Genomic DNA, 27505 nt, shown 5'->3' with positions numbered 1-27505 from the left:
ATATATATACATATATATATAGCTATATACATATATATACATACATATATAGCTATATACATATATATACAGCTATATACATATATATACATACATATATATATACATACATATATATACATACATATATATATACATACATATATATACATACATATATATACATACATATATATACATACATATATATACATACATATATATATACATACATATATATATATATATATATATATATATATATATATATGTGTGTGTGTGTGTGTGTGTGTGTGTGTGCGCATGTATGTATGCTTGTGGGTGTATATGTGTGTGTATACGTGTGCGTGTGTTGACATGCGCATGTTTATGTGTGCATATACGTGTTTGTGTACGTATGTATGTGTATATATGTGCGTGTGTGTATGTGTGTGTGTAGATGTATATACATGTGTGTATATATGTGCGTGTGTATGAATGTGTGTGTGTGTATGTGTGTGTGTGTGTGTGTGTGTGTGTGTGTGTGTGTGTGTGTGTGTGTGTGTTTCTTCTCTGTAAATAAACAGGAAGGCACTTTACATGTCTGGATTTTCCCCCTTCACTGTTCAGGGACATTTTCATCTTCATGTCCACTTGTGCACGTCCGTGCACGTTCAGAGAGGCGTGCACGTTCAGAGAGGCGTGCACGTTCAGAGAGACGTGCACGTTCAGAGAGGCGTGCACGTTCAGAGAGGCGTGCACGTTCAGAGAGGCGTGGCGCTTTAAGGGTTAAGGAGGCCCTCATTCCTCAGTAACCATAGCAACCTGTTGACCTGCTCCACAAGGTCAGACGCGCCGGCACAACAGAGCTAATGGCAATAAAACAGAGCTCGGTGTTCGGCCGCGCGCGTGCTCGGCGCGTTTGCTCGGCCTCATTATGGGATGTCGGGAGCGAGGACGTGAGGCTGAGGAGAGGCAGAAGTGAGAGAGGAGCACATTGGAGGGCAGAGCTGAGGAGTCACTTGAGCTGTGGCTTCACACTGCATCCTCTCCCCGACGCGCTCGGATGAAATCCTCAGGTCACGCTGGTTGCCACCATAAAGGACTGCGTTGCTATGGCGATGTGTGCAGTCGGTCCTCTTGCCAGTGTCAGATTGTTTTCAAAGAGCCGGAGGAGAAGAGACGCCGCGAGGCCGGAAGCAAAGACAGACGTGTGGATGAGGGGCAGAAAACAAACGGCAATATCAAAATGCAACTAAACTATTTTCCATCCTGGTTTCATGACAAGATGAAGCGTCGTTCAGGTGAACCACCTGTGTGACGCCTTTTTAAACCAAGAACCACAGCTGTTTGTTTGTTTGTTTTGGTCTGTTTTTTATAGAACACCAGACTGATCTTTTGAATGCAACTGAAGCCCTCAAATGGACTCAAAACCAGAAGAAGAGCTCCGTGCAGCGCCCGGCTCTGGATGAGTGGAAGTCCTTGTCTCTGGTGTTTCCCTGCACTTTAATACGACCAAACCCTCAGTTGTATGGAAACCAACCAAAATGACATGAAACAAAGCAGATCTGGTTGTGTCTTGTGTCTTTGACTCACACCACTATGAGTCAAAGACACATTAGTTAAGAAGCCGACCATCTGTACAGATACAGATCTATTTCATCCTTACGGACCGCCAGAGGCAGTGTTTCACACTGGATGGAACGTATCCAGTGTGAAACACTGCCTCTGGCGGTCATCCAGGATTCACAGAACCGTAGTTACCTTCGTAACTTTCGATACAGATACAGCAGAACAGAACCAGGCTGCTGGCTTCATATTTAACACATTGCATTGTTTCTTTCATTTATCTTTGGATACGAAAACGAATAAGCATATTTTCCAGAAATGTCAAACGTTTCCTTTCACCTCCACCGAACACTCTGAGGCTCAATATCACGTCATCAACCCAAATACAGGCTTCCTTGTTGTGAGCGTTCTGTGTGTGATTCATCAGTGACAGATCTGATTTCACTCGCACCAGACTGACGGCGGCTGTGTCTACTGATCAGGACTGTTCTGACATCACTTCATAGCATAACACCAAGATTTAGTCAAAGATTAATCCTGGAGGTCTTGTATCTCACTGAGTGAGCTTCAATCCGGCTGCTCCACCTTCGGCTCCACAGCAGCAGCATTCATCCCTTCAAGAAGAACATGCAGGCTTCTCCTTGACTGCCACAATCGGCAGTCGGTCTTCCTATTGTTATATCGACACAAAGTGTGTGTGTGTGTGTGTGTGTGTGTGTGATGTCAGGGTACCATGACACTGACAAGACACAAAGCCACTTCTGTTTCCTCCGCTCTTCCTCAGCGTCAATTGCTGCCACTCTAACCGCTAACCTGCAGCCATTTATCTTCTCTCGCCGTCCCTCTGCTTCCCTCTGCTCGCTCTGTAAATATATTACCTTTTGTGTGTGTTTGCGCTGCTTATTGATCGTCTAGAGTCCAGTTGTCTGACTTTCCAGAGAGAACCAATGTGAGCTCATCCCTCAAACATTGCTGCTCTTTGCTTTACTTCTGGAATACAGAGTGAACTCAGAGAGGGTTAATGACAAACTGACAGCACACATTAAGTTTAAGCATTAATGAAAACAACTCCCTCGCTCACCCCAGCCTGTCCAGTTACTGCACAGCGTTTCTATATTTATGATAAACATGCAAACAGGTGCACTCCGTCACCTCAAACTGACCCTTTTTATCCCAACAAACGTAGAGGGATTGGTTTGATTTTTTAATTTTTCATGTGTTTTGTGTTTTTTAGAATGTACAAGTATTTGTTGTAAACTTTCCCCAAAAAACTGCAAACTAATATGCAATAAGGCGCGACACCTTGATCGATTGTGAAACATAAAGTACAGGTGTTGGGTCTTTGCCGTCAAAAGTTTTCGATCCATATTCATCCGGAGTGTTTTCATTCAGACCAAAACCATTCAAGCACAGATGTGGACGCTGCACCGGATGAAGTCTAACAACCCTTTACCCTTCTGTCTGGTAACCTCTCTGGTACAACAGGGTTACTGTGAGTGTTACTACCTCAGATCAGAGCATAAACACCTCGCGCCTCTCACTGACCGCTGGCGCAGAGGTCAAGAGGACAGAAGGCCGTTAAACTGATTCATCCTACTGGCTCAGACCTCCTTTGTGAAAGATATTATGAGTCCACCGGAGGAAGTTGTGTCTTTGAAGGCTGTAACATCAGCTCGGACATTATAAAGGAGATGTAGGAGTAAAAGCAATGGAGAGAGATTAAAGGTGGACAAAGGGAACACAGAGAGCTGGAGACTTACAGCACACACTTTCACATTTTGGTTGAAGGTGGACGAGCTTCGGCAAACAGCATTGCTAAGGGTGGAAGCACACTCGGCCCAAATCTGATACTGGGAATAGAAACATTGCAATTAAAAGAAGCATCTCCAGAGGAGAGGAGGACTTAAAGAGTCAGAGGAAAGATGCTCTTTGGAAACTGGAGGCTGGAGATGTCACAGGGAGCGAACACTAAGAAAAACAAATGGAGAGATGCTGTTGAATAAACTCGGAGCAATGTCTCTGTCAATAAACTAGAAGTTTAAGTACATTTTTCATTGGAATTCCACAAACTATAAGCTGTGGATTTTGTATTATATTTGATAGTTATTTTTAACGGTATAATTTATAATACATAACTATTTTTTTTTTTTTTTAGTGATAACAAATTCACAAAGAAATTGCATTCCTCCGGTCCAGAATAAAACTGCAAAGTGAAAATTGAGTAATAGAAAAAGAAAAGCAAATGACATTTAATTTATTTTCTTTGTGCGTGATGAGCCTAAATTAAGTTGCTTAAGGTTTAATTTCTCAGCGGTCAGAAGTGCCGACAGAAAACACAAATCTTAAGTCCCTTTTGTCCCTCTGCTGGTCTACAGTTGGTTTTGCATTGATTTGTGCGACAGCACTGCAAGGTAATCCAGGCTGCTTGTCTCACATGGTTTTAATGTACATTTATTGCAATAAGATAAATCTTTCTTGAGATTGTGTTTCCTCCCACAGTCCCAAAACAAACACGCTAATTATAGAATCATCTGTCCGTAGGTGTGATTGTAAGTGTGAATACTTTAGCTTCTTCGAATGAATAACAACCTGTAGTTGTAAAATCACACCATAAGCTACACTATAAGAAGCTCAAATACGGATGGAAAGCAAGCAAACACGTTCAGCCAAACACCTTTTATGTAAATATTGTCGTTGACATGTGTCTGTCATGTCTGATACTTTGGGCTGACCGACTGTACAAACTACTGAACTGCACTTCCAGTGAGGTCCATGATGATTCAAAGCTAACTGCAACCAAGAGAACTGAAACGACAGCTTGACAGAGACCAAACTTCCAAAAGTCGTATTTAATTTCAGGTCAACCTCACACTCTTTGAGCAACAGTTGAGTGTTAAAGGCCACTGATGCCCCTGCAGGACTTTTTTCATTTTTAAATCTATAAAGTACAGTTTCATCCATCAAAATAACGAGAAGCAGTGCTGCACGACGACAATAAACAATATAAGAAAGAACACAAGTCATGCAGTTAGTTAATGGGTAATGGGAATCCAATCATGCATCCACACTTAAAATGCATTTGTCTTTCCTTCCTGCATTAGAGGAGTCTGCTCATGAGAGAACACATGTTCAATACCATTATGACCTGATGGCTATTACCTCCTCTATCGTCATTATCGAACCTGTATACTACTGTACACAGATGCTGAGCACAGCCCACACAAGCCCACAAATAGCAAGTAAAACAAGCAAACACGCACTAACACACACACACACACACACACACACAATGATTATTGCAATTCCCTGGTGGAAATGTGCAACGCCTCATTAAGGGGGGGAAGTACACTGAGGGATAGGATAATGTGATACAAAAAGGCAAAGGTAATATTACACAGAGGCAGCTATTTGTGTGTTTGTGTGTGTGTGTGTGTGTGTGTGTGTGTGTGTGTGTGTGTGTGTGTGTGTGTGTGTGTGTGTTTCGGGCTCTGCCAGTGGGCTGGAGTTAACCCCCTGGAGATTAATACAGGAAACGTCTTAGTTAGCAAACTCAAAGCCCCTTCAGCCGAGATAGAGGAAGAGGGGGATGAAGAGGGAGAGGAAAAGGGGGAGGAAGAGGAGCAAGAGGAGGTCGGGGTCGTGTAGATGGCCAGGTGGGCGGTGAAGGGGGAGATGTGATGTGATTATGAAACTGATGAACCGTGACAGAAACAGAAGGTCTGTCACCGCACAATGTTACGCTGAGTTGTAAGAGACTCGCTCCCATCACACGGCTCAGAGAGAGTGAGGAGAAACTACGGTGAGAAAAACACTCGTGAACAGACGATGAGACTCAAACTCGACAGTGTAAACTTTTGATAGGAGGAGCAGAAACAGAAGAAGCTCGTCTCACTGCAGGGGGGAATAAAAAAGAATAGCAGAAAAGACGGAAAAAGCTATAAAACTAACAGAACATTCATGAAAATGATGAAAGACCTTACGAGAGCTAAATGTTCAATGCAACAATGAGTCAGTGCAGATCTTAAAGCTCATTAGATTTCACATTAAAATGTCATTGTGAGATTAGTTTAGATGACACATTTCAGCCTCGGCTGAACGACGGGATGTGATTGTTATCACAAACAACACGAACCTCGTGACATCATTTGATATAAACAATATTTATATAACTTATTCAATACAACATGCTTATTGTTTGGACTCAGAAAGCGCATGACAATGGTTTGTGTCACTTTGGCTCAGACTAAAATATCAAAGCAACTACTGCAGGTTGACATTTTTGGCTGAAATTTCCTGGCAACCATCAGATGGACTCCCATGGACTTGGTTGCAGATATTCGGGGTGCCCAGATGATGAATCCTGATCTCCTGACTTTTCCTCTAGTTTCAATTGCTTAAAATCACCATCATGCTCAGGGAAAAGCAATGAGAAACATTCACAGAGCTCCTTGCAATCTGGCAGTCAATATGAACATTTGAACAAGTGTCTTTTAAATATTTCTTTCCCACAATTCAAAAAGCCCCAATGCACTAAATCCTTAATACAAAAAACATGTTGCTTAATAGCAATTTTGTTGTATACAAATTTGATTTGGAGGACGAAGAGTTTCACACACGCACACATCAGCGATATGAAATGCAGCTCAGGAGCGAGAGGAGCGTCCCTGATGAACACACAAACAATGCAACAAGAAAGCAGTGAATAACACACCGACACGACTCCCTAATGAACAACCCTTTACAGCTGCCCACTGATTTATCACACACACACACACACACACACACACACACACACACACACACACACACACACACACACACACACACACACACACACACACACACACACACACACACACAGCTGGCTTTGTTGCTGCTTGGCTCTTCTTCGTCGGCACAAGGCGGCGAGTTAAAGGGCTCATCTAACGTTTGCTGCTGCAAGCAGATCGATGCTGATTCAGGGAGGTGGGAAGGTGGGAAAAAGGGAAAGGAAAAGGGATTAGGGGGTGTTACTCGTGGGAGCTTGGCTCCAGATCAATGCCCTGACATAAATGAGAGAGGAGGAAGAGGAGCAAAGATAAATTGCATCACAAGACTGAACATGTGTAACGAGGGGAGTGGTTGAAATGGGCACAGGGAAGAGACAGACGCTGAGCTGGTGTTAGAAGCAGGTGAAAAGCTGGACAGGACTAAAAAACAATGGAGAGCAGAAAAGTGTGGAAAAATGGACAATGGAGACGTTTGTGTTTCTTTTGTTCAGTGGAATCTACACAGCAGCAGATGAAATGGTAACAACAGTGATTATTCTTTTTCCTCCTGCAGTACTTAAATGTTATAATTAAATAGTGGTAGAATATTAGTGTGTGCAAAAAGCAGACAATGAAACCGGATTTAGTTGAGTAGTATGTTAATACATTAAGTCATTTGGTGTGCTGGTGATGCAGAGCGCCGTGCAACATGTCGCTCTGAAATCTCCGGTAGGTTTTCAACTGGAAGGAGATCAGACTTCAGATAGATGTCTAAAAAAAACCCTCGGTCACCCAGCACCTCTCTTTGTGAATGAAGGGACATTCAGCGCTGCAAACACTGCTCCAATAGTTTCAGTCAAGTTCCTCAAGAGGCTCTGAGTCACCAGAGAAAGTGGTGGCGATGAAAATCCCCTGATTTATTCAGATGTTACAGGTAATGTCTCTCACCTGAGTGGAATTTCAGATACAAATGCAACAGATCAAAGATTTTTTTTTAAACATACCAATGAGTACTCAAGTACTGCCATGATCAAAACAGTATTTTAGGAGTTGAGAAACTCCTGGACTGTTTTTTTTTTTAGCTGCGATGTGTTGAGAGAATGAAACAAGAGGACCGATGAAAGACAAACTTACTCTCATCTGGGTTCGGTGAAGCGAGGATGGCGCTGTGCTTCCTCTTCACCTCCTCAACTTTCTCTGCCAGAGACTCGATGAAACCCCGGATCTCCTCTACCTGTCGAGAGAGAGAGAGACCAAAGGGAACGTTGGAGCTCTTCAGTGCTGAGGCAGGAAGTACCTGTGACTAGAGCGATGTCGATAGAAACCCAACTGAGGACGTTGTTATCGTATTACAGAACGAAAGCAGAGTATAGAATGTGTTTCATGTTCATCATTTCTTTGGGACCGTTTGAAACACTGGAGCAATGTGGACGAACTTAACAGCTGCATGCAAACTCAAGTCTATCAAATTATCGTACGGCGTACACACATCATCATCATCATACAGCTGCTATTAATAGTGAATACTCCTATTCCTTTAAGCACATTATATAAATGCATTAAAGTAAAGTGCATCGCGTGGTGCCTCGTCATCAGCTGTGCTGCCGCTGCAGGTAACAGCTGGACTGTCAGTGACTTCACCAGCGTCTACTTCCCTCTCTGTCTGCCATCTTGCCTCCATTCCTTCCTCCACCTCTACACCTGCAGCACTGGTGTAGAGCCTGTTCCCCTGGCATCCTCCTCTGCGATACGACCCGAGTTATTTGACAGTCGCTCTTTACAGCTCTGTCTCTCCGTACATATTCTTGTGCTCTCAGCCGGGGTCATTATTCCCCCGTTATTTCTTTAATTAGCTGCTGATTGGATCCTTTGGAGGAGCACTGAGGAGAGACCAGCAGGCACACTGAGGTGAGTGCAGAGTTAAATGCAAACAGGTGGGGAGAAAGGAGAATCCAAAAGTAAGATTGAGACAGTAACAGGGAGCAGGATGAGCCAGAGACGCTAAGTGAGCGGAAAGATGAATCCACTTTAAGCTGCCTCTGTTAGAGAGCGCGAGCTGGTGAGTCACAGTCAATCTCTCAGGTCTCATAAGACATCAGGCACATTTTATTGGTGAGGGATAAAAAAGTACTTCAGACATGCAGAAACAAATAAAGAGGCACACTGCCCTGTTTTATAACCGTTCTTTATGAACTCGACACTCGTTTCCACCAAGTCATTTGTAGGAAGCGTGTCTAAATGTGCAGAAAGAATAACGTCTTCTTTTCCTGATTGTCATCTGAAGTAAAAATCTAAATGTGGTAAGAGGAATGATTTGAGGGCTGGAGGCCACGCGAGCTGTTCTTGCTGTTGCTCACTTCATTCTTACATCACCTGGTGAAGGATTGTGGAGGCATGACATGAGCCTGGTTACACAATGTCGAAGAGTAATGACAGACGTCATGGTGTTTGCATCGCAAACTGGTGACAAATACATAAAGATAAGGCCGGACATTGTCATGTACGGAACGTTAAATATCCATAGTTTTAAAATAGCCGCTGCATCGCAGCAGCGGGCACAACGTTTCAGGCCAGCAGACGGTTTCACTCGGGAGCTTGTGAACGAGTGACTCTCAGTCCAATGTGTCTTTGGTGAAAACACCAACGGCCATGTTGCTCTGAAACTGTCGTAATCTTGCCTGAACCCTGTAAAACTCGCGTCCACTGTTGGAATATAAATTGTGACAAGCGAACATGCAGCAACTAGACATTGTGATGCTGTTAACGGTTAAAATTCCATGTTTAAAGCTGTTTAACTTGCCTGGGGACAAACGCCACTTCCACATGTATAATACTGTGGATGTTTACAGTAAAAGGGTCCACAGTATTATTGAACATAGTTTCTATCACACATCCTCATCGCTGCGGCTTTATTTATGACCTCATAGCGAACTGCAGGCTCATGCATGCACACACTTCAGTGAAAGCTGTGAGATTTACATGTAACACATGGTACAGATTCCCTCTGACAGGCTGAAGGCCACAGTGTGGCAGTAAACAACATGTCAGATGTTCTACCTGCTGCTGAACGACATGGTAGAAAAGTAAAGACTTCCTTATGGCTCTACCATCTGTGCTGATCCAACCACTCAGTCATGAAGGTGTTTGTGCACTGTTTTACTGCTGAGGGGATGAACTGAAATACATCAACCATGTGCAGCAGAAAAGCTCTTCCACATGCTTTAATAGTTGTTGTTTTTATCCATACAAATATAAAGCATACAAATACAAGAAATAGAACAAACGAGATCCTGGATGCAGCAAGTTTTCCATTTTCATAAGAAGAAATAACTAATACCAATTCACTCAACTACAAGTCATATCAAAATAGATGAATCATCCATCTATTTGGACTTCTTTCCTAGAAGTTGAAGACAACGTTAACTCAAAATGACACCACGACTCCCTTTTCTTCATCATGTGTATACCGGAACATTTCAGGATGTAATTGAAAAACTGTGAATGGTAACGATAACCCTTCTTGGATGACACACTGCACAGTGAACACATGGTACTTAAACACACAACCACACGCGCAAACCAATTATGAAGTCAATATCCACACTGAGGGTTGTGTTTATGGTGTGAGCAAAGCACAGAAGGAAGCAGCGGTCTCTCCACCACTGAACGCTTTAATTAATGCTCTCTCTCTACAAGAGATGTGCGGCTGCAGTGTCCCCTCAGAGATAAAACATCACAAATGAAAAAGTTTACACACTTACGTGCATCTGGAAAAAGTCTCCCTCAGCTTTTATTTGAGCTGAATTATTCTGCTTTATAAACCGCTCACTGTGAGAGATGTGCAGTGTGTAGCAGCCCATTAAACAAGCAGCATACAATATCTGTCATAAATAAGTGGGCTGACTAATGTTCTTATTCATTAGTCAAGAAGAGCCGGACAAGAAGAGCATCGTTGTTTTTGTGAATAAATAAAACCTGTATTAAACATCAAGAGTCATAAATCATATCAATGCTCACTGAGAAGAGATTACAGAGCGCTGATAAACTCACACAACGATGACTCGGCAGAGAGAGAGAGAGAGACAGAGACAGAGACAGAGACAGAGAGACGGGACAAACCTGTTCAAAGAATTCATCCATGAAGCCTTTGTCGATCCCCACAGCGACCTCCTCCTCCTCCTCCGTCGTCTCCTTCCCCTGGACAAACACACACAATGAGAATCATTTCAAACAGCTGAAGATGAATGAACATGTAATTAATATGTAAGATGAATGTGTTTGACTGCTGCTGCACCGGGCTGGACCATGTAATGAATCAAGGTTAAATAGAACAGCATTAATGCATTAATACTCCCACAAGGAGCACATAATGGCACTTGAAATCAGAACCACAGATGGAGTGATTAGCAAATTATTATTGAATTAGGACCTGGGGGAAGAGAAAACCTGTACATCTACAAACTGCAGCCTGCACACTCTCACACCAGCATACACAGACACATACAAGTGGTTCAGCCTCAAGGAATATTTGGCGATATGCTTGTTTGCAGAGTGTTAAATGAGAAAATCAATAACTTGTATCGTTCTGTTAAATTTGAAGCCACAGCTAAGGAGATGTTTCCTTAGTCTAATGGTAACATAATCCTCCAACCAGCACCTGTAAACACTTTATTTCTTATGTATGTAGTCTGAATAAACCAAAGTGTATCCCACGTATTCACAAATGTCTGCTGTTTACTTAGCAATCATAGCTGGTGCTCCACCTTTTCTTCTCAAACCCACATCCATTCAGAGGATCGGTAACGTGTGATGTGCCAACAGGAAGCAATGAGATGTATGAACACGGGGAGAAGAACACTGCGAGAGGAAGCAGTTCTTGAAAAGAATTGCCTGAGAGGACAAACTTCAGCGAGAAGAATGATCACGCTCCTAACCCAACATTCTGAAGATACGATGTTTCTGCACGTTTGTCATGATTGTGCTCAACTGTCACGTCAACAGGCAATATGATGCGTGTCATGTTGATGGTGTGGCGCAAAACTCTTCACGGGGTGAGTTTAAAAAAAGGTTTGGTGTTGGTATGGCAATAAGGATGAGCAATCAGGATGAGCAATGAGGATGAGCAATGAGGATGAGCAATGAGGAGCTGCAGCAGCAGAGACAGAGAGAGAAGAGGAGACGGTAGCAGGAGTCAGAATTCGCTTCAGAAGCATGAGTAATGTACTTAACCTCCACACAGATGCTTTAGCTCCTGCAGAGAGGGCGGAGCTTTGGTCTGGTTTCTTTTTCTTTGAGCGGTCGAGAGGGGATCCAGAGCTCCTGCTGAGACCCGGGGACCCTGGGAGAGGACGTCTCTGCTGCCGCTCTTTGACTCAGCCTACAGACTTTGACTTGGCCATCCACACGCAGCAGATGCTCCGAGCCCGACTTGCAAACATGCATGCACGCAACAGCTGACACGCTGATAATACACAGTACAACAGACGGTTATCGCACCGAGAGATCGGGGTCTACACAAGACGGGCCCCATTAGCCCGTAATCCTTCAACTCACCCCGCCTCTGGGGCTCACACTTGGGAGCAGCAGTGGCCTGATTATGCTGTTTATTAGATTAGAGAGTTGTTTTGGGCACCGTGCCAGCAGGGAGTCGCTGCATTAAGGCAAAAGGCAGAGCCTGGACAGTGTAAACAGGAGGAGCAGAAAGTAGCGATGGATACAAAAAAAAAGACATCTCGTGTGCAGGAACGTGCAAATCACAGCTGTCAGCGTGGAGGAAAGAGGAGGAGAAACGGGGCACACAGCAATTATTGGAAGCTGTGAAAGTGTAATTGCATATACGGCGACATATGAGATAAAGTGTGTGTCGATGTGTAAGTAAGTATTCAGACTCCTTTGGTGGTTTTATCTTAGAGTAAGAGAGAAGAGCAGAGAGACAGTTCACCATGTGGATGTGCCTTATTGTCTTTATGTTACAGACAATTCAAGCATCTTTCTGCAGCCCCTTTAGATATTACTCACAAACATCTGTGTCAACTTCCCACAGACAAATACTGAGAATATAACAAGATTATTATCATTATACCGTTAGGTATCATTCATAATGGATGCGTGTTCACTTGTACACACACATAAGGGATCTTTTATTCATGTTTCCTACAGCGGACAAATAAAAACAAATGAAACAATGAAAACTGAATTGCAGAATTTTTGGTGATTCATTTGCTTAGCACACACACATTTATTCTTATACGAACATATGTTGTGTGTTCATGTTTCACGTACAGAAATGACTGCTCCAGAAGGCATTTTTAGGGATATTTCTCTTAAAATATGGTAGCTTTAGCTTTTAGATCAAAAGTCAGGCGCACTGCGAACAGCTGCTCGCTTCTTACCCAAAACTCCCCGCTTGTTTTTTTTCCATTATTAATAAAAAATGTATTGGTCATCAGAAAAACCAAACAATGAACATGTGATTTGAGAAAACATGTATATTCATTACAAAGAAAAAATGAAGCGATAGGATTCAGTTCATGACAATCAAAAGCAGCGTTGATGTTGACTCAGCAAAGCCATCAAATCAACACATCGTGCATAACTGACTGATCACCTGGCGAGAGAACGATCAGCTGGTGGAAAAGGACGACGCGGCGAGGGCTTCTGACTCACGAGTCCTCGCTGCGTCGTATAGTATTGAGACAGAATCATGACACAATCAGGGAGCAGCGCTATGCTGACAGGAAGTGATGGATTAAACCAGCCAAACGTAAAACTCGGTCAGATCCTTTGACATTACCCCTCGCTGATGACAACACCGGGGGCAATCTGAAGGAAATCCACAAGTCTCCATCTTTGTTTCAGGCTCACACAGATGACCAGTGTGAATGTTTGCAAAACAATGTGTGCTGTAGCTGATCAATGCACTCCTGAGGGTTACTTGCTAATGAAAATACCGTTCAATACTTCTAATTTAAATTCTAAAGTACAAATGTGTGTTGCAGTACTTGTCTGCAGTACCAGCTCCATCGTTGCTGTGCATGTTCATGCCCCGGAAAACTGACATTTGCATGCCTTCATTGATTTTTGAGTGAATCCATAGCCAACGATTACAGACCTTGCAGCATCTTTCTTTCAGAGCCCACATGACAGCATCTGGCTGTTGGCTCATCATTGTCTTATGACTCTTTCTATGAGATTCTCATCCGTTCAATAAACATCCATCTGGTTTCTGCGTTCCAGTGAACAGCAGCTCTGGCGAGGTCAACGAGGTGCATGCAGCGAGTGGAGTTCAGCGGTTACACCAAGAAGAAGAAAGATGTGGGCGGAGGCCAGATGAAGCACAGACAGACGGTGTGCATGTACAGCAATTTCCTTTTTTCGTAACAATCCTCCTCAACGGCCTCCCTCTTTAATCATCTTCCTTTTTCTCTCCCATTGTCCCTGTCCGTCATTCTCTCGCCTCCTTCTCTCCACTTCCTCCCTCCAGACTTCAGCACAGAGTCATTACAGCTGGCCCACACAACATGGACGCCGTTACCTTTGCCTCACTTCACTTATTCTCTGAAACATCTGATCATCCCTCTTCAAGAGCAACAGTCACTCATCCATCCCATCGGATGTCTGTGTGCTGTGTCTTATTACCTGGTCCTGAGAGAAACATCTTATTCTGCCGCGTGTTTCGGGGCAGGGATAGTTAGATTGACAAATAAACTTCTTGAAGCAAACAGCTCGTCCCTCTTTTGCTCTTGCTCCCTCTGTCCTCCGTCTTTCATCCCCTCTGCCTCCCTCACATCTCTTTGACCTTTAACAGTGAAATCATCAAAGTGATACCAATCAAACATGCCGAAAAAACTATTTACAAACTGCCACACTGCAGAAGATTAAATAACTATTTAGAATGCAATGTCAGTGTGTCTTGCAATTCATAATCAATAATCAATCCAGGCCAGAATTTAAATGCTCGCGGCTGATCACTCAGTCTGCAGGTACTCAGACGCTTACGCCCCTTCTGACTTGTTAGCTGGCAATTGGCCGATAAGTGTGAATATTAATACATAGATGACATGCTTTTGAGGATGTTCACACACAAACTATCCGGTGTCGCGTCGGCGCTGCGGGGGTCGGTCCGTGTTCAGCTTGCTGGAGTGGGTGAGAAAATGTCAAAGCTTCAGTTGAACGGTATTGACAGATCACAGGCAGGAAAAGCGATGTGCTGTCACCACTTAGGCTGTTTCCACCCCGCATCCCTTTTCATATTATATAATACACCCTGTGGGGTATATTTAGAGCGCCTCGCTGACCATGAAGGATTATGACAGCACCAGTGTGCCACTCACACAATTATAGTGTAGATATGAGGGAAATGTAACACAGAGTGAGATTGATGTGAAGGAATGGCAGGATGTGTAAAAAAACAAATCACAAAGTATTAGGACAGCAAGGGGGAGAGAAATTATCAGAAAAATATCAGAAAACAAAAAGGGGGACGAGACAGACACGCACAATAAGATAAACTAAACATTATGTTCATTGCCGGGTTGTTTCTTCATTATGATTTGCTCTTTAAAATGCCAGATATAATAACTTGTATTTTATTTTTTTGACATCAGGCAGAATGTAAAAAGCACCAACAAAGCAACTCTCTGGGCAGACGATACGACCGGCATTAGAATTTAAAACATCAGGGAACCACTGTATTTTATTTCAGATGTTTTCAGAGGAAAGGCAGCAGACACACACCGCAGACACACACACAGCACACACACCGTTAACAACTAGCTGCTTAACAGAGAGGAACTTTCAGCAGCTAAAGAGTCCCATAGCTCTCTCAGTGATTGGTGGAGGTCAAACATAGAGCTAAAAGAGAGTGAATATTTCCCCTCCATTTATTAGGTAGCCAGAAACACAACTCCACACTTATGTAAAGATTGCTCCATATCTGCTGTATGTGTAAACTAAACACTGTTAGCTAAGAAGTTTGTAATATCAACTTAAAAGGTGATAATATGTCAGGATAATGTTAATGCTTTTGGTATTTTGTTGATTACTTTGGAGGACGCGTTAGTTGAAAGAGTGTTTAACCTCACGTTGACAAGATTCAGCACAGTACGACTATGAAAGATCATCACCCAACAAAGATGGACATGGCTAGTTACAGCTATAGTTCATAGCCTTCATCTCCAACAAGTGTCTGTGATAAAAGCCTCAAGAGCCACTTGGCTGCCAGCGATGTGAAAGCAGCTCTGCACGTTACAAATCACTCTGAAGGACAGTAACAGACGACCCAAAGCTAATCCTCCCACAACAGGTTGGGGAAGGTTTCATGACAGAATAATCTTTATTCATTCTCAGGCTGTGTGTTTTGTGACGCCTCAGGAGCTGCTGTTCTTTATGAGAACACAACAATGAGACACAACAAACAGGACCAAACCCATCAGCAGACAGGAAGGAGAAAGCTCACGGATATAAAAGCCTTTCTTTGCAGCGTTACTATACATCAACAGCGTAGTGCACAGCGATCCATTCACACAATTCAAAAAAATAACTATTAGCAGCCAACAGATATTGGTTAAAAGTGTCACCTAATTTGCAAAGACAGATAAATCCCTGCTGAAACGCCAGATTGATCACACTCATTTCACGGCTCATTAATGCAGTTATGCAGCTTCTCTGTTGACGCACAATGTGTTCATGCCTCTGCCGTTGCAGGACGATGACAGCACACTTTGATGCTGCTTCCTTCTCTCCACCTCTGATCTCAGAGATGAAGTGTCTTCTGTGGAGCACAAGCAGAAAGCCGCTGGTTTCAGAGCTTTTTGAAGAGGCTTGAAGCTCGGAACCAGGACAAATGTAACGTCTGACCCGATAGGATCAGCGCTCGATTCCACAGCAACAAACACGGGTTTGTTTCTTGACATCACTGCTGTTTGTGTCACTGACAAAGTGCCAACGTCCAAAACGAGGTCAAGGACGGATGGACAACTGGTGAGGACATGGAATAAAGAGGAATAAAGGGGAATAAAGGGGAGATGGCTGCGAGCAGAGAAAAAAGAGAATGCATAAGAAAAAATACAAAAAAAGTCAAACACACATGGAGCTTTTGAGTCTCAGTGAGTATCACCACACACACACACACACACACACAGCATTGCTATGGAGAACATGTATTGAATCTGTGAAGCCAAAAGCCTCCATCAGTTATTTATAATCTTGGGCTCATTAATAGTCTAGTTTAATGCAGTCAAAGGTCAAAGCGTTCAGCCTCACACTGACCAGCAGGCTGCACGAGGAGGGAAGGGAGATAGTGAAGCAAAGAGGAAGACAGGAAGCCGTCTGATAAATCCATCACTGATAGCAAAAGAGCAATAACGCAGGAGTACGACTTACCGAGGGGATGAAAGAAAAGAGAGCGCTGTTATTAAAAAAAGAGATGGCGATGGGAAAAGAGGCAAATGGTGATGGAAAAAAAAGGAAGCTGATAAAATGTCAGGAAAGAAAACGAAGGGTTTAAAAACAAAAGCAAAAAAACACATTTGATTGATAACAGTTCCTTGATATGTAAACTCTGTAATAACCTAATTATGATGTTTTCCCTTTTGGTTTCAGAGCTTGAAGACGGCTGACAAACACATCTTATCAGCGCCATCTGTCACCAAATCACTGCTTAGCCATCTGGGAGTGATGAGGGGAGGCTGCAGAGACACTAGTGAGACGGACAGCAAGCTAAGAAGCTCAGGAAGTATCTTCATGTGCATACGGCCGATGTGAGTAAACCAGCAGTGTCGTCCCAGAAACACACACACACACACACAGACACACACACAGACACACACACACACAGACACAGACACACAGACACACAGACACAGACACACACACACACACACACACACACACACACACACACAGAAGCAACAGAGCCCATGACGCTCAGCTGTCTGAGCTGTTGAAAAAGTAAAAAGGAAACTTTGTAAAATGTTGATGTGACATTGTTTCACCTCTTTAAGCAACTGGCAAAAAGAAGCACAAAACAAGTATTTTCACACACTTTTTACACAAGACAAAGAACCTTTTAATCAACCTGAACGATAACTTATAAAATAGAAATTCAACAAAAGCAAACATGGAGAAAATACCTGAAAAAAAGTATATTAAAGAATGTAAATTCATTTAAATTGCTGGTTGCAGCTTCTGAAATGTGAGCATTTGCTACTTTTCTTGTTTTATGTCACCGTGAATTAAAAACCTTTAAATTTGTACAATTGGTGGGACAGAGTTTATCTCCTGAGAACCACGAGCGTCCCTTTGTTCTGGTACAGTTCATCTCTGCACATCGTACACTGGTGGGGAGCTTTCATGCCTCCAGCACTGAGCTGTAGCAGCGAGCTGCAGCACTGAGCTGTAGCACTGAGCTGTAGCACTGAGACATCTGCATGACACTCAAGGAACCGCAAATGGAAAACCAATTTCAATCTGTTGCTAATGGAAATAACAGTCTGTGACGTTCAATGTACTTCTACTTCATTGGGCCTGGAATCGGTCTGCCGTCTATCAGACATTAAAGATATGATCAGAAAGAATCAAGTAAAAATGAAACAGCAGCTGATATTATAGTTGTCGGATATTTGTTTTTTCTCTGAAGCTGATGAGGAAGATTTAGTGTGGTGGGCTGTAGACACTTTCCACACACTCTCTCGCGCGCGCACGCGCGCGTACACACACACACACACACACACACACACACACACACACACACACACACACACACACACACACACACACACACACACACACACACACACACACACACACACAGCATCGTCAAGCCAAAAACCTCATCAGTCATCGTCATCTTGGTCTCATAAGTAGTATAATGTAATTAACTGTTTCATGCAGTCAGAAATAGAATCCAAAGACACACACACACACGCGCGCGCATACACACTATTGGGTTAGAGCTGATGACCTCACAGTGACGTCACGTCTCACTAAAAGTTTATAAATAGAACTCAATCGGCTGATCAATCATACATCCATATTCCTTCACACTGGTGATTTTACCTAATAATTAATACGCGCGCGCACACACATACACACGATTTGCAATCTAATTTCTGGCGAACTTTAAATCCAGAATAAACAAAATAAAAGATGGTAATAATAAACATTGCATAATAAATCATTGATTATATCGAGATTAAATACCAATATCACCAAGTGCGGAATGTCTGATCCATTATGTCCCTCTTGAGTCCAGAGGCAATAAACATTCAGGTCAAAGTCATGATGACTTTACTTTGATTCAACACATCTTTCATCTCATCTTTAACCTGCTTTCCTCACAGTGATCCTTGGCGGCAACATGCGATGGTTGCTGGTGATAACATTTTAGCCTCAATCACGCCCTCGGGACTCACAACTGTTGCTCCATCAGCGCACACAGAGGACATCTCCGTGTCACTTACAGACGCGTCTGTGCACGGACAGGTGAGCGCTGCTCATCCGCGGGAACACAACTGCAACTCACATGTTTAAGTTCCTGCATGCGGTCCTTCATGGTTCCGGTAAATCACTATTGTCCCTCCAGGTCCCGGTGTCTTCTGGGAGCGTGTGGTGATGGAGCTGCGGGGCGGGGACCGACGGGATGAGGAGAAACCGACCGAGGCGAGGGCGTCTGGCGGCGGCGAGATTTCCCCACTTTGGTTTGGACGGTGGGACCACTCCACGGAGCCGGGTGACGCGCACTAAAGGTGAGGCGAGGCCTTCCGCCGTTAACCCATTACGCACCTTCAACTTCCTCCTCAAGCCGCACTAATTGATCCGTCTCCTGAAACGCACCTCTTTCCTCTGGAAGTTTCTTTTGTTCCGGTAAAGTCGGGGTGTGACCTCCGAGGCTCGACCGACAGGAAGCGGCCGGCTGAAGCAGTCCGGCTGAGTGGGGACTCTGCTGGGTTTGATTATCGATTGAGCAAGTTGAGATAACGCCCAGGTGGCTGCAGGTTTGCCGAAGTGCACAGCGCCCTCTGGCGGCTGCGCGCGGTGCGCATGCTCTGGGAGTAGGACTTTAATATAACATAATACACTTAGAAATGTGTCGTTTGCTTTTAAACTGCATACAACAGTTGAGTTCCTTTAGTTTCCCTTTTTGAGACTTCCTGTAGTATGGTTTTCTTACGAAACATTTGAATTATCTTTTTAACAGTCTACATTGCTTTGTTATGCAGAAGATATTTTATGCGCTCTACTGATAACAATCTGCATAAACCATCAAGCGTGCAAATATTTGTTTTCCCAAAATGATTTAGTGATTGTACCTGCAGTAATGTGTAATTTGATTAGATAATAATGTATTTCCCTTTTCCTCTAAGCCAGATCTTCGCTCTACATCAAGAAACCTTCAGTAACATGATGAACTGCCATTTGCATCATTGTGTAATTTTGTATGTATATGCTTTTGTAACATTTGTTTCTATAACAAATGCATGGAGGTCGTTAGTTCACTTGCTTCTAAAGTCTGGAGAAATAAACAGTAAATATAATACAAATCTCTGTTTTTAGATTTTTAATAAACGACCGATCAGATGGATGAAGATGTGGCATTTGATAATTTATAAAGAATTTAAATTTAATTCTTTGACATTGTCGGTGCTCCACTGTCAGCAGTACTGTCCGCGTGCTCGGTATCTTCCAGCCGACGTGAACACGGAGAGGGTCATCTTCCCACTATTAGTTAGAAACAAACTGCCAAACACTCAACCAAATGTGGAAAAGCATTGGCCACAACAGCATGTCACTGTTGCATCTCCTCCACTCGGATTAAAGGAGTTTAAGTCCCAACACTGTGTAGGAGGGCTGACAGTGTGCGGCCGTACGGACGAGCCGATGAAGACATAGCTGCACGAGTCCGTTAGAAATTAGGTCTTCTCTGACGTGCAGTGTATTTTGTGTCAGCTCGAACCTCCCTGCAGACACAGACACACACACACACACAGACACACACACACAGAATGAGAGCGTCAGCAAGTGCTCCAGTCTCCAGCTAATCAGAGGAGACTCAGTAAAATCTAAACTTACATACATACATACATAACTAGAAGGAATATTTCAGCACAAGATAATACATTCAATTATTTGTCCTGACCGTTTACAACACAGTGAGGTTATTAGTACGTACCGTCCCTGTCTTCTCCTCCTCTCCTTCTTCTCCAGGATCCAATCTTTTCCCTTCTTCGCCGATTTCCCCTTCATGTTTTTGAACCGGGATCTTCACAAAGACAACGTGTGGCTGATTAGCTTATTCATAATACACCTTATTCTTTGTGACAGATTGCATCCACTACTCGTCGCCTCTGATGCTGAATATTTTACACATCCAGCCTCTCCGTGAAGGCAGGAGGAGCAACTTGAGCAGCACAATGTAAGAAGGGAGGAAAAGCTGCCCGACGGGTTTCAAGTGAGGCAGAACGACGACCCTTTCAGGTTCCTCTCGGTCTTTTGGCTTCATCGAGGCAGGTATGACTGAACCTGCACTGCAGGCCAAGACCAGTTTTTAAATGTCTGTTTTATTACAGACCAAACAAAAAGAGTGAAGGAGAACTGCAACTAATGTTTTTCTTGATTAATTGTTTTGTCTATAATATCTCTTTGTCTCAATATTCAAATTACTTGTGCTGTCCAGAAGATATACAGCATGCCATCATATTAGATAAAGAAAAGCAGACAATACTCAGATTTGAGAATCTGAGAGTAACAAACGTTAGCCATTAACATGCACATGCATATTTCATAAACCTTTTTCTGACCCTCATTTCACCATATTGCATATTTCTGATGCATGAAAATACATCAACAAATAAATCCAGAGGAAGTCTGGTGACAAACAACCTCTGCTGCTGCATCAACACACAGTGAGCAGCATCTCGCTGCTGTGAATAACTTTACCTTTGTCCTGAATACTGGACCTGGTTGGAAACGGCTCTGTCTGAGGTTTCTACTCCCAACCCCTGAAAAGAACAAAGATCACATTGATCATAATGTCGCTAAATAAAATGCACACAGAGCTAACTCCTTTCACTCTTACTTTGGGAAGGGATCCTGTCACTCCAGCAAATAGACACAGGAAGAACCTGGAAACAAGCAAGATGTGAATGATCGAGTAAACCAGGCTGACCATTTTAATCTGTGATAATTAATCACGACGCTAATGTGACAAACAGTCAAGTCAATACGAATATCCTCGTGTTCTCATTAGCCTTCTGTTGCTAGCACCCTGCTGCTGATTTCACAGGTCATTAAGAAGGAATCAATTGCAAAGAGGTGCAGCGGAACTGAAAACAAACACGAATAAAAAGCCCCGTTTTCATAACAGCGACTGACTTTTTAGCCTTGGTGCTGTTGGGGTAATCCACCACCATGCCTCCACCGAAGCCTGCCCGCATGGCCTGCGTCGTGATGAGCTCAAGCTGGAGGGAGGGAAGAAGAAGACTGAATGTATGTACTCTGCAGAAAACAATCAGGTTTTAAATCCACAATAATCAACGTTATTTTACCTGCTCAGAGTTCTCTGGATAAAGCTGAAAAACTGCACGTGCGCCTCTGGACTGAAAGACCAAGAGTGAGGAGAAGTGAGCAACGGTCTTCATTGTAAAATACGGGATATTAGGATTTTAGTTTAAGTGAAAAGGAGCAATAAAACCTTACCAAAGAAGAGTAGAGAGTACTAAAGAAGGTGTAGAGTCTTTTCGGAGGACTATGTGACCTCTTGTCTGCATTACAGAGCCACTGCAGAGCAGAGATACTGACAGGGAATAATGCAAAGAAAAAACAGGGTCAGAAATTATTAAACAATATTTAAAAAACATGTTTGTTTTTTGTACATAATCATAATCTGTTGTTCACCTGATGCATCCGTCGAAGGTGCCGGCACGGAAAGGCATCCCCTGGCCCATGTCCCCCACTAACAGATCTCCGTCTACTTCTCTATCCAGTGCAACGTCTGTCACAGAGAACACGCAATTATCAATGTTTCAGAAATGTTTCCACATTTGAAATCCAGAGAGCTACAACTGAAAACTAATGATTTGATTTGTGTTTGATATGTAAAACCATCACATGTGAAACAAGACACTTTTTGTTCGGGATGTGTCAATGTTGATACCTCACAGGGCCCAAAGAAAGAGTGGTTTGTCCCTCACAGGGACCCTTACTACTGAACATGTACCAAAGAAGGAGTGGTTTGTCCCTCACAGAGACCCTTACTACTGAATACACTGTTTATGTTGTTCCCTGATAAAATGCTAATGTTTCTTCTGGTACCTGTTCAGGAAAAGAAAACAGATTTATAAACTATATATGTATATATGTTAACTAGCTGTTGCTTCAGAGTGTTGTTATATTGTTCTGATAACATTACTTTAAAATAAAAGCGTGCAATACACTAGTTTTTACTTCATTATTAAATTGGTGCATAATGAGATTAATCGCAGAAAAATCATGAGATTAATCAGTTACATTTTTTTTTAACTTTGTCTAGCCCTACTATATTTGTTATATTTTGTTCAAGAAAGTAATGTTTAAGTCGAGCTGGATGTTTCCTCACAGATAAAATAAGGGTCGCAGGATTTTGGGAGCCGGTGTCACGAATACTAACTGCTCATTTCACAAAGTCTAACCATTTCAGAAAGTTAGCTTAACTAAATGAATTATATCAAATTAAGAACATCTCAGATGGTATTTAGTATATTGTCCCAATATCAATATTGTGTTGGTACATTATTCAGCTTCTGCTTACAGTTTCAATGCATCAGTGTGAAACTAACCCAGCATCGCGGTGCTGATGTCGACCCCGACCCAATAGTGTCCCTCCTCAGACAGGTAGTCTCCACTGAGACCAGAGCCACACCTGAGACACAGAGGACAGACACCTCACGTCAAAAACACACAAGATTACCGTTTCATTTTGGATGTTACAATGCTATGCTAAAATAACACGAGACTATTACAACTCTCACTCTAACTCGCTGCATCTAAACCTCCATGTTTCTATTAGGTTGCAGATCATGCAAAGTCGCGCTCTTTAAAGAAGTTCCCTTCATTGAGAAGACAGATTACCGTTTGTGTAAATACATAAACATGTCTTCAATGATACAGTGTACATCATTTTAAGACGATGCTTAGTCTTACAATAACCGTATACATAAAAATAACATATTTGATCATTTATTACTCAAAGCATTGCACCAATCAAGATAAAAGTGTTGCTCCATGTAGAGACAGTAAGTGTCGCTCCCTCACCCCACGTCGAGCAAGAAACATGGCTGTCCCTCTGGCAGGCTCAAAAGCTCCACAGCTCTCTCTGACATCTGGGTCTGGATCTCAATCATTCGAGAGCTGTGAAGCAACAAAACACCCAGAGATTAGATCAGATATTCCTTTCTTAGCCCCGCAGTGGGAGAATTTCAGGATTACAGCAGCAAACAGAGTAAAGTGCACACAAGATACATATAAAAAAAAATCTAGATAAGTAATATAAATAATAACGGTAAAAACAGTAAGAACACTGGCAATGGAAATGCATTCTTTATGAAACAAGTGCAATTCTAATGTGGTAAAGCAACAACGGTTTACAGCAAGTCCGCAGAATCAAACTGTGAATTCTGCATTGCTTCTGGATAATTTTTGTAATTCTTAAATAATTTAAATGATCATAAACACACCCAATCAGCTCTTATTTGGGGGTAAAAAAACGTACTGAGATACGGGTGACAGGAATATATTCACAACAAAACACACACACACTCACTTCTGAGAGTATTTCTTTGCCTCGACTTCATTGTAGTACTGCAGGGAGGAGAAAACATCTGATTGAATCATCAATGCTGAAGAAACAATACCAAACTTCAATGAAACAGCTGTCCGGTGCCTCTTATGCATTACTATCAAAAGTTACTTAAAGATATGAGAAACAAAAAAACTAGAACTATTTACAATATTGTAAAAAATTGTATTGTTATATCTTTAAAGACCCAGCTCCAAGCTGCTGTTGTTAGCTCCGTTAGCTTAGCAGAAACACGACAATAAACGCGTTACTGACCACATCTGGAGGAGCTGAGTGCTCGGGCCGGCGGCAGCTGGAGGCCATGGCTGCCCTGTTGTGCCTGTCGCTGTATGAAGATAAAGGAAATTTGTAATATCAGTTCATAAACAAGCTAGATGGTGTGATAGCCCACGGGCCACACGTGAAGACCGATGACGTCAAACACACGCGACATAAGAAGTACTTCTTTGTGGAGTTTAATAAAAGCAACAAAGCTGAAAAAGACGCATATGTCGCCATCCTGTGGCCATCCTAATTAAATATATAAAATACATGATTAACACATAATTTTATTGGACAAACGCATATCGTTCTTATATAATAAATGTGTTGTTATAATAATAATAATAATAATAATAATAATAATAATAATAATAATAATAATTATTATTATTATTATTATTATTATTATTATTATTATTATTATCATTATTATTACCATTATTATTTATTTTTCCCCATAAAATTAATTAAATAATTAAAATTAAAACTCTATTTAGGCTAATGTCATCTTTCGAGACTTGTCACTTAAAAATGATTTAGAAGCTATGTCTCCTTTATTAAAAATCATTAAACACATGTTTGATCCCAACCATCCATACAATATTTCCCAGAAGACTTGAAATAATCTAATTAAAAGGTGATACAAATTATAACAAGATAACTAGCTAATCTAGTAGATAATATACTTTCACTCCAAATCAAACATAAGCCTATAATGATATCCCTTGTTTTATCCCTCAAAGCAGATCTTAAAAGTGTCATTACGTATGTCACCCAAGAACTACCTAATGATTGGTCCAATTGGTCGGGTGTGACATTTACTTCCTGTAAACATTGACTCCTATTGGTTCATCATTGGATGACGCAAGCTGGCCGGATGCCGCATCATGTTAGTCCCGCCTCCTCGCCGACCCGTTGTCGGTAAAATGGCCGAGGTAGGTCAGAGGCTGGGCACCGGGGCTTACCGGCTGTCCACGCTCAAAAACAGCCGGAGTCGACCGATGAGCACCGGAGAAAGACCCGGTGCTCTGCTGGTTACCTGCTCTCTCAGTGGCTGCCGGTTAAAAGACGAATCGACCCGCGAACAACGTGAAGTTCATCCGAGAAACAGAGCAGCTCAACACAACTCAGAGAACCTTCCGAGAAGTGGAAGTAAACGGGAGAATCCAACTTTACTTTTTGCCACTTCTTTGGAGCTGGATTCGTCCCGTTTGATCAGAGACTGCTTGCAAACTCACACAGCAGCCCTGTGTGTCCCCGCGAGGCTGCAGCCTGTCCTCCAGGAGAAGCCACTGCCTGGCCGGATGACACCCGGGACCAGAGTTGCTGTCTCCATCCCCCATGACGCCTTCAGGTGCCATCAGCAGTTGCGAGCTTTCTGCACTGCCGTCTTCATTCTGTCAGAGCAAAGGTCACAGAGACTGAGGCGTCTGAAAGAGCATCCTGATGCCCTGCACGCCTCCAGCAGAGGTTACAGCCGGAGGAGTGACGGCAGCTCCAAATGGTCTCCTATGCTGTACAAAAGCAGGACGTCCTACTACGACACCCTCAAAGTGTCCCCCGGTGCCACACAGTCCCAGATCAAGACGGCCTACTACAAGCAGTCCTTCATCTACCACCCGGACAAGAACCCAGGGGACGAGGAGGCCACGCAGCACTTCTCTAGAATCAGCGAGGCCTACGCGGTGCTGGGCAACATCAGCCTGAGAAGAAAGTACGACCGAGGTATTCTGAGCAGGTCAGACGCTCATGGCCCGTCCTCCAGAGAGACTGTGAGCAGATCCACGGGCTACCCACAGCAGCACGACAGAGCCAGGCGCTTCTCCAGAGCTGGGGGGAAGACCATGTTTGATTTCGACGCCTTCTATCAGGCTCACTACGGGGAGCAGCTGCAGAGGGAGAGGGACGTGAAGGCCAGGAAGCAGCGCATGGAGGAGCAGCAGAAGGAGATGCTCAGAAAGTGGAAGCAGGAGAAAATGATGGGGATGACTGTGGCCATGCTGCTGGCCATGGCAGGCTTTCTGTTATTCAGTCTCAGGAAGCCTTGAAGCAGCAACCTGTCCCTCAGACATTCTTTGCAAGTGTTGCACAGTTTCTGACTATTGTTAGTACACTGCAGGAGTAAGCAAACACCAGATAACTGTGTTATCGATTAAAGGCTTGTTACTCATCCAGTGTGTCTACTCACAAGCTGATTGTATCAAGAGAGCAACGCAATATATTCACTTTCCTCATGGATAGGATCCAACAAACATCACACACATACATTTACCTCGTAAGGGGCGATCATCGGAAAGCCTCATAGCAGGATGTTTGAGGATGTAGCTCCTTTAAAATCCCAAAAGTCCCCAAGTATGGGTCCATTTATGACATTTAATTTAATATTATCAATGTGTTTCAGAGTGACATATTTGCAGGTTAAATTTTATTTTTCTATCATCAATTGTTCAAGCAGTCTTGTCACTATAGAGTGTTTATTTATTTAAGTCTGAAGCCAAACGACGAACACAATTCTGTTCATCCAAATACTGCACAAGGATCGCTAAATGATGTCATGTTGAAAAAACGCACAATGCCTCTGCCTTTCCTGATGCACTTGATCTGTTCTGGAGAACATTACTTTAAAATGTGCAATAACAAGATTATAAGGAAAGTAATACACATGTCTATGCCTTCTTTCAGGTGTCTATGTACATACACAATGCCACATGATGGTGACTTTGTGAGGGAAACTAGAAGCAAAGATGTGATTTATTTGTCAATAATCATAGTAAACATGCTGTTGCAATTTCCGCATGTTTTTTTGTTTGTTTTTTGCAACATTATAAGTTGTGACCACTAGAGGGCATCTGTGTGCCTACAGATCAAACTGATGTCTGGTTATTTCCCTGAAGTTGCTTATTGGAAACATCAAAAAGTTCTGTGGTCAAAACAAGTAAAATGGATCTTTGGTTCTGGTTCACGAGCTGTCACACATTTATGAACTCATACTGAACATACAAGTTGAAGTGTGACCGTTTATCGAATATAAATGTAAACTAAAGAAAACCACAACATCTGAATTCATACTTCTGTTCTTAGTGCAGATGAATAAATAGAGTTGAGACAAGTCATCTCGACAGAGCGGTTAATCGTC

The 27505-nt window shown here is 42.8% G+C and overlaps 3 protein-coding genes and 1 long non-coding RNA gene across 6 annotated transcripts in view; 2 read left to right on the top strand and 2 right to left on the bottom strand.

The window, feature by feature from the left end:
* Window positions 1-19210, bottom strand: part of stx1a (syntaxin 1A (brain)) — a 36226-nt gene extending 17016 nt beyond the window's left edge. For all 3 annotated transcript variants that reach the window (XM_068585011.1, XM_068585014.1, XM_068585012.1), the window contains exons 1-3: window positions 18799-19210; window positions 10395-10472; window positions 7410-7509 (exon numbers count right to left, since the gene is read on the bottom strand). In XM_068585011.1, coding sequence (XP_068441112.1) covers window positions 7410-7509; window positions 10395-10472; window positions 18799-18828 — 208 coding nt within the window. In that variant the 5' untranslated portion in view covers window positions 18829-19210. The remainder of the gene's footprint in view (window positions 1-7409; window positions 7510-10394; window positions 10473-18798) is intronic.
* On the top strand, window positions 18676-19754 carry LOC137790618 (uncharacterized). The gene is made up of 3 exons (XR_011077938.1): window positions 18676-18758; window positions 18859-19021; window positions 19126-19754. It is a non-coding gene; the product is annotated as an uncharacterized lncRNA (long non-coding RNA).
* Window positions 19755-19824: 70 nt separating this feature from the next.
* Window positions 19825-24531, bottom strand: bud23 (BUD23 rRNA methyltransferase and ribosome maturation factor). The gene is made up of 12 exons (XM_068585084.1): window positions 24364-24531; window positions 24073-24110; window positions 23565-23660; window positions 23090-23172; window positions 22170-22266; window positions 21972-22068; window positions 21821-21871; window positions 21648-21733; window positions 21352-21397; window positions 21213-21274; window positions 20446-20535; window positions 19825-20233 (listed from the first exon to the last, which is right to left on the bottom strand). Exons 1-12 carry the CDS (start codon window positions 24409-24411, stop codon window positions 20179-20181), a joined length of 849 nt encoding a protein of 282 aa, XP_068441185.1. The 5' UTR covers window positions 24412-24531; the 3' UTR covers window positions 19825-20178.
* A 749-nt stretch (window positions 24532-25280) lies between these two features.
* dnajc30b (DnaJ (Hsp40) homolog, subfamily C, member 30b) lies at window positions 25281-27314 on the top strand. Its single transcript, XM_068585319.1, has one exon. The coding sequence runs from the start codon at window positions 25296-25298 to the stop codon at window positions 26415-26417; it is 1122 nt and encodes a 373-aa protein (XP_068441420.1). The 5' UTR covers window positions 25281-25295; the 3' UTR covers window positions 26418-27314.
* Window positions 27315-27505: the final 191 nt, after the last annotated feature.

The sequence above is a fragment of the Clinocottus analis genome, unplaced genomic scaffold, assembly GCF_023055335.1.
Source record: "Clinocottus analis isolate CAN_PGR_092001 unplaced genomic scaffold, fCliAna1.0.p SCAF_2, whole genome shotgun sequence".
Lineage (NCBI taxonomy): Eukaryota > Metazoa > Chordata > Actinopteri > Perciformes > Cottidae > Clinocottus > Clinocottus analis.
Note: the sequence above shows the minus strand (reverse complement) of the source record. Positions and strands in the feature narration are given on the sequence as shown.

Bases quoted from the DNA above. Each gene is read 5' to 3' on its own strand.
- bud23 (XM_068585084.1), bottom strand. From the start codon at position 24,411: ATGGCCTCCAGCTGCCGCCGGCCCGAGCACTCAGCTCCTCCAGATGTG. The intron at 21,872-21,971 runs GTAAGGTTTTAT...TTGGTCTTTCAG, and splicing joins GTACTCTCTACTCTTCTTTG to TCCAGAGGCGCACGTGCAGT. The intron at 20,234-20,445 runs GTACGTACTAAT...CTGTGTCTGCAG, and splicing joins AGGAGGAGAAGACAGGGACG to GGAGGTTCGAGCTGACACAA.
- dnajc30b (XM_068585319.1), top strand. From the start codon at position 25,296: ATGGCCGAGGTAGGTCAGAGGCTGGGCACCGGGGCTTACCGGCTGTCC.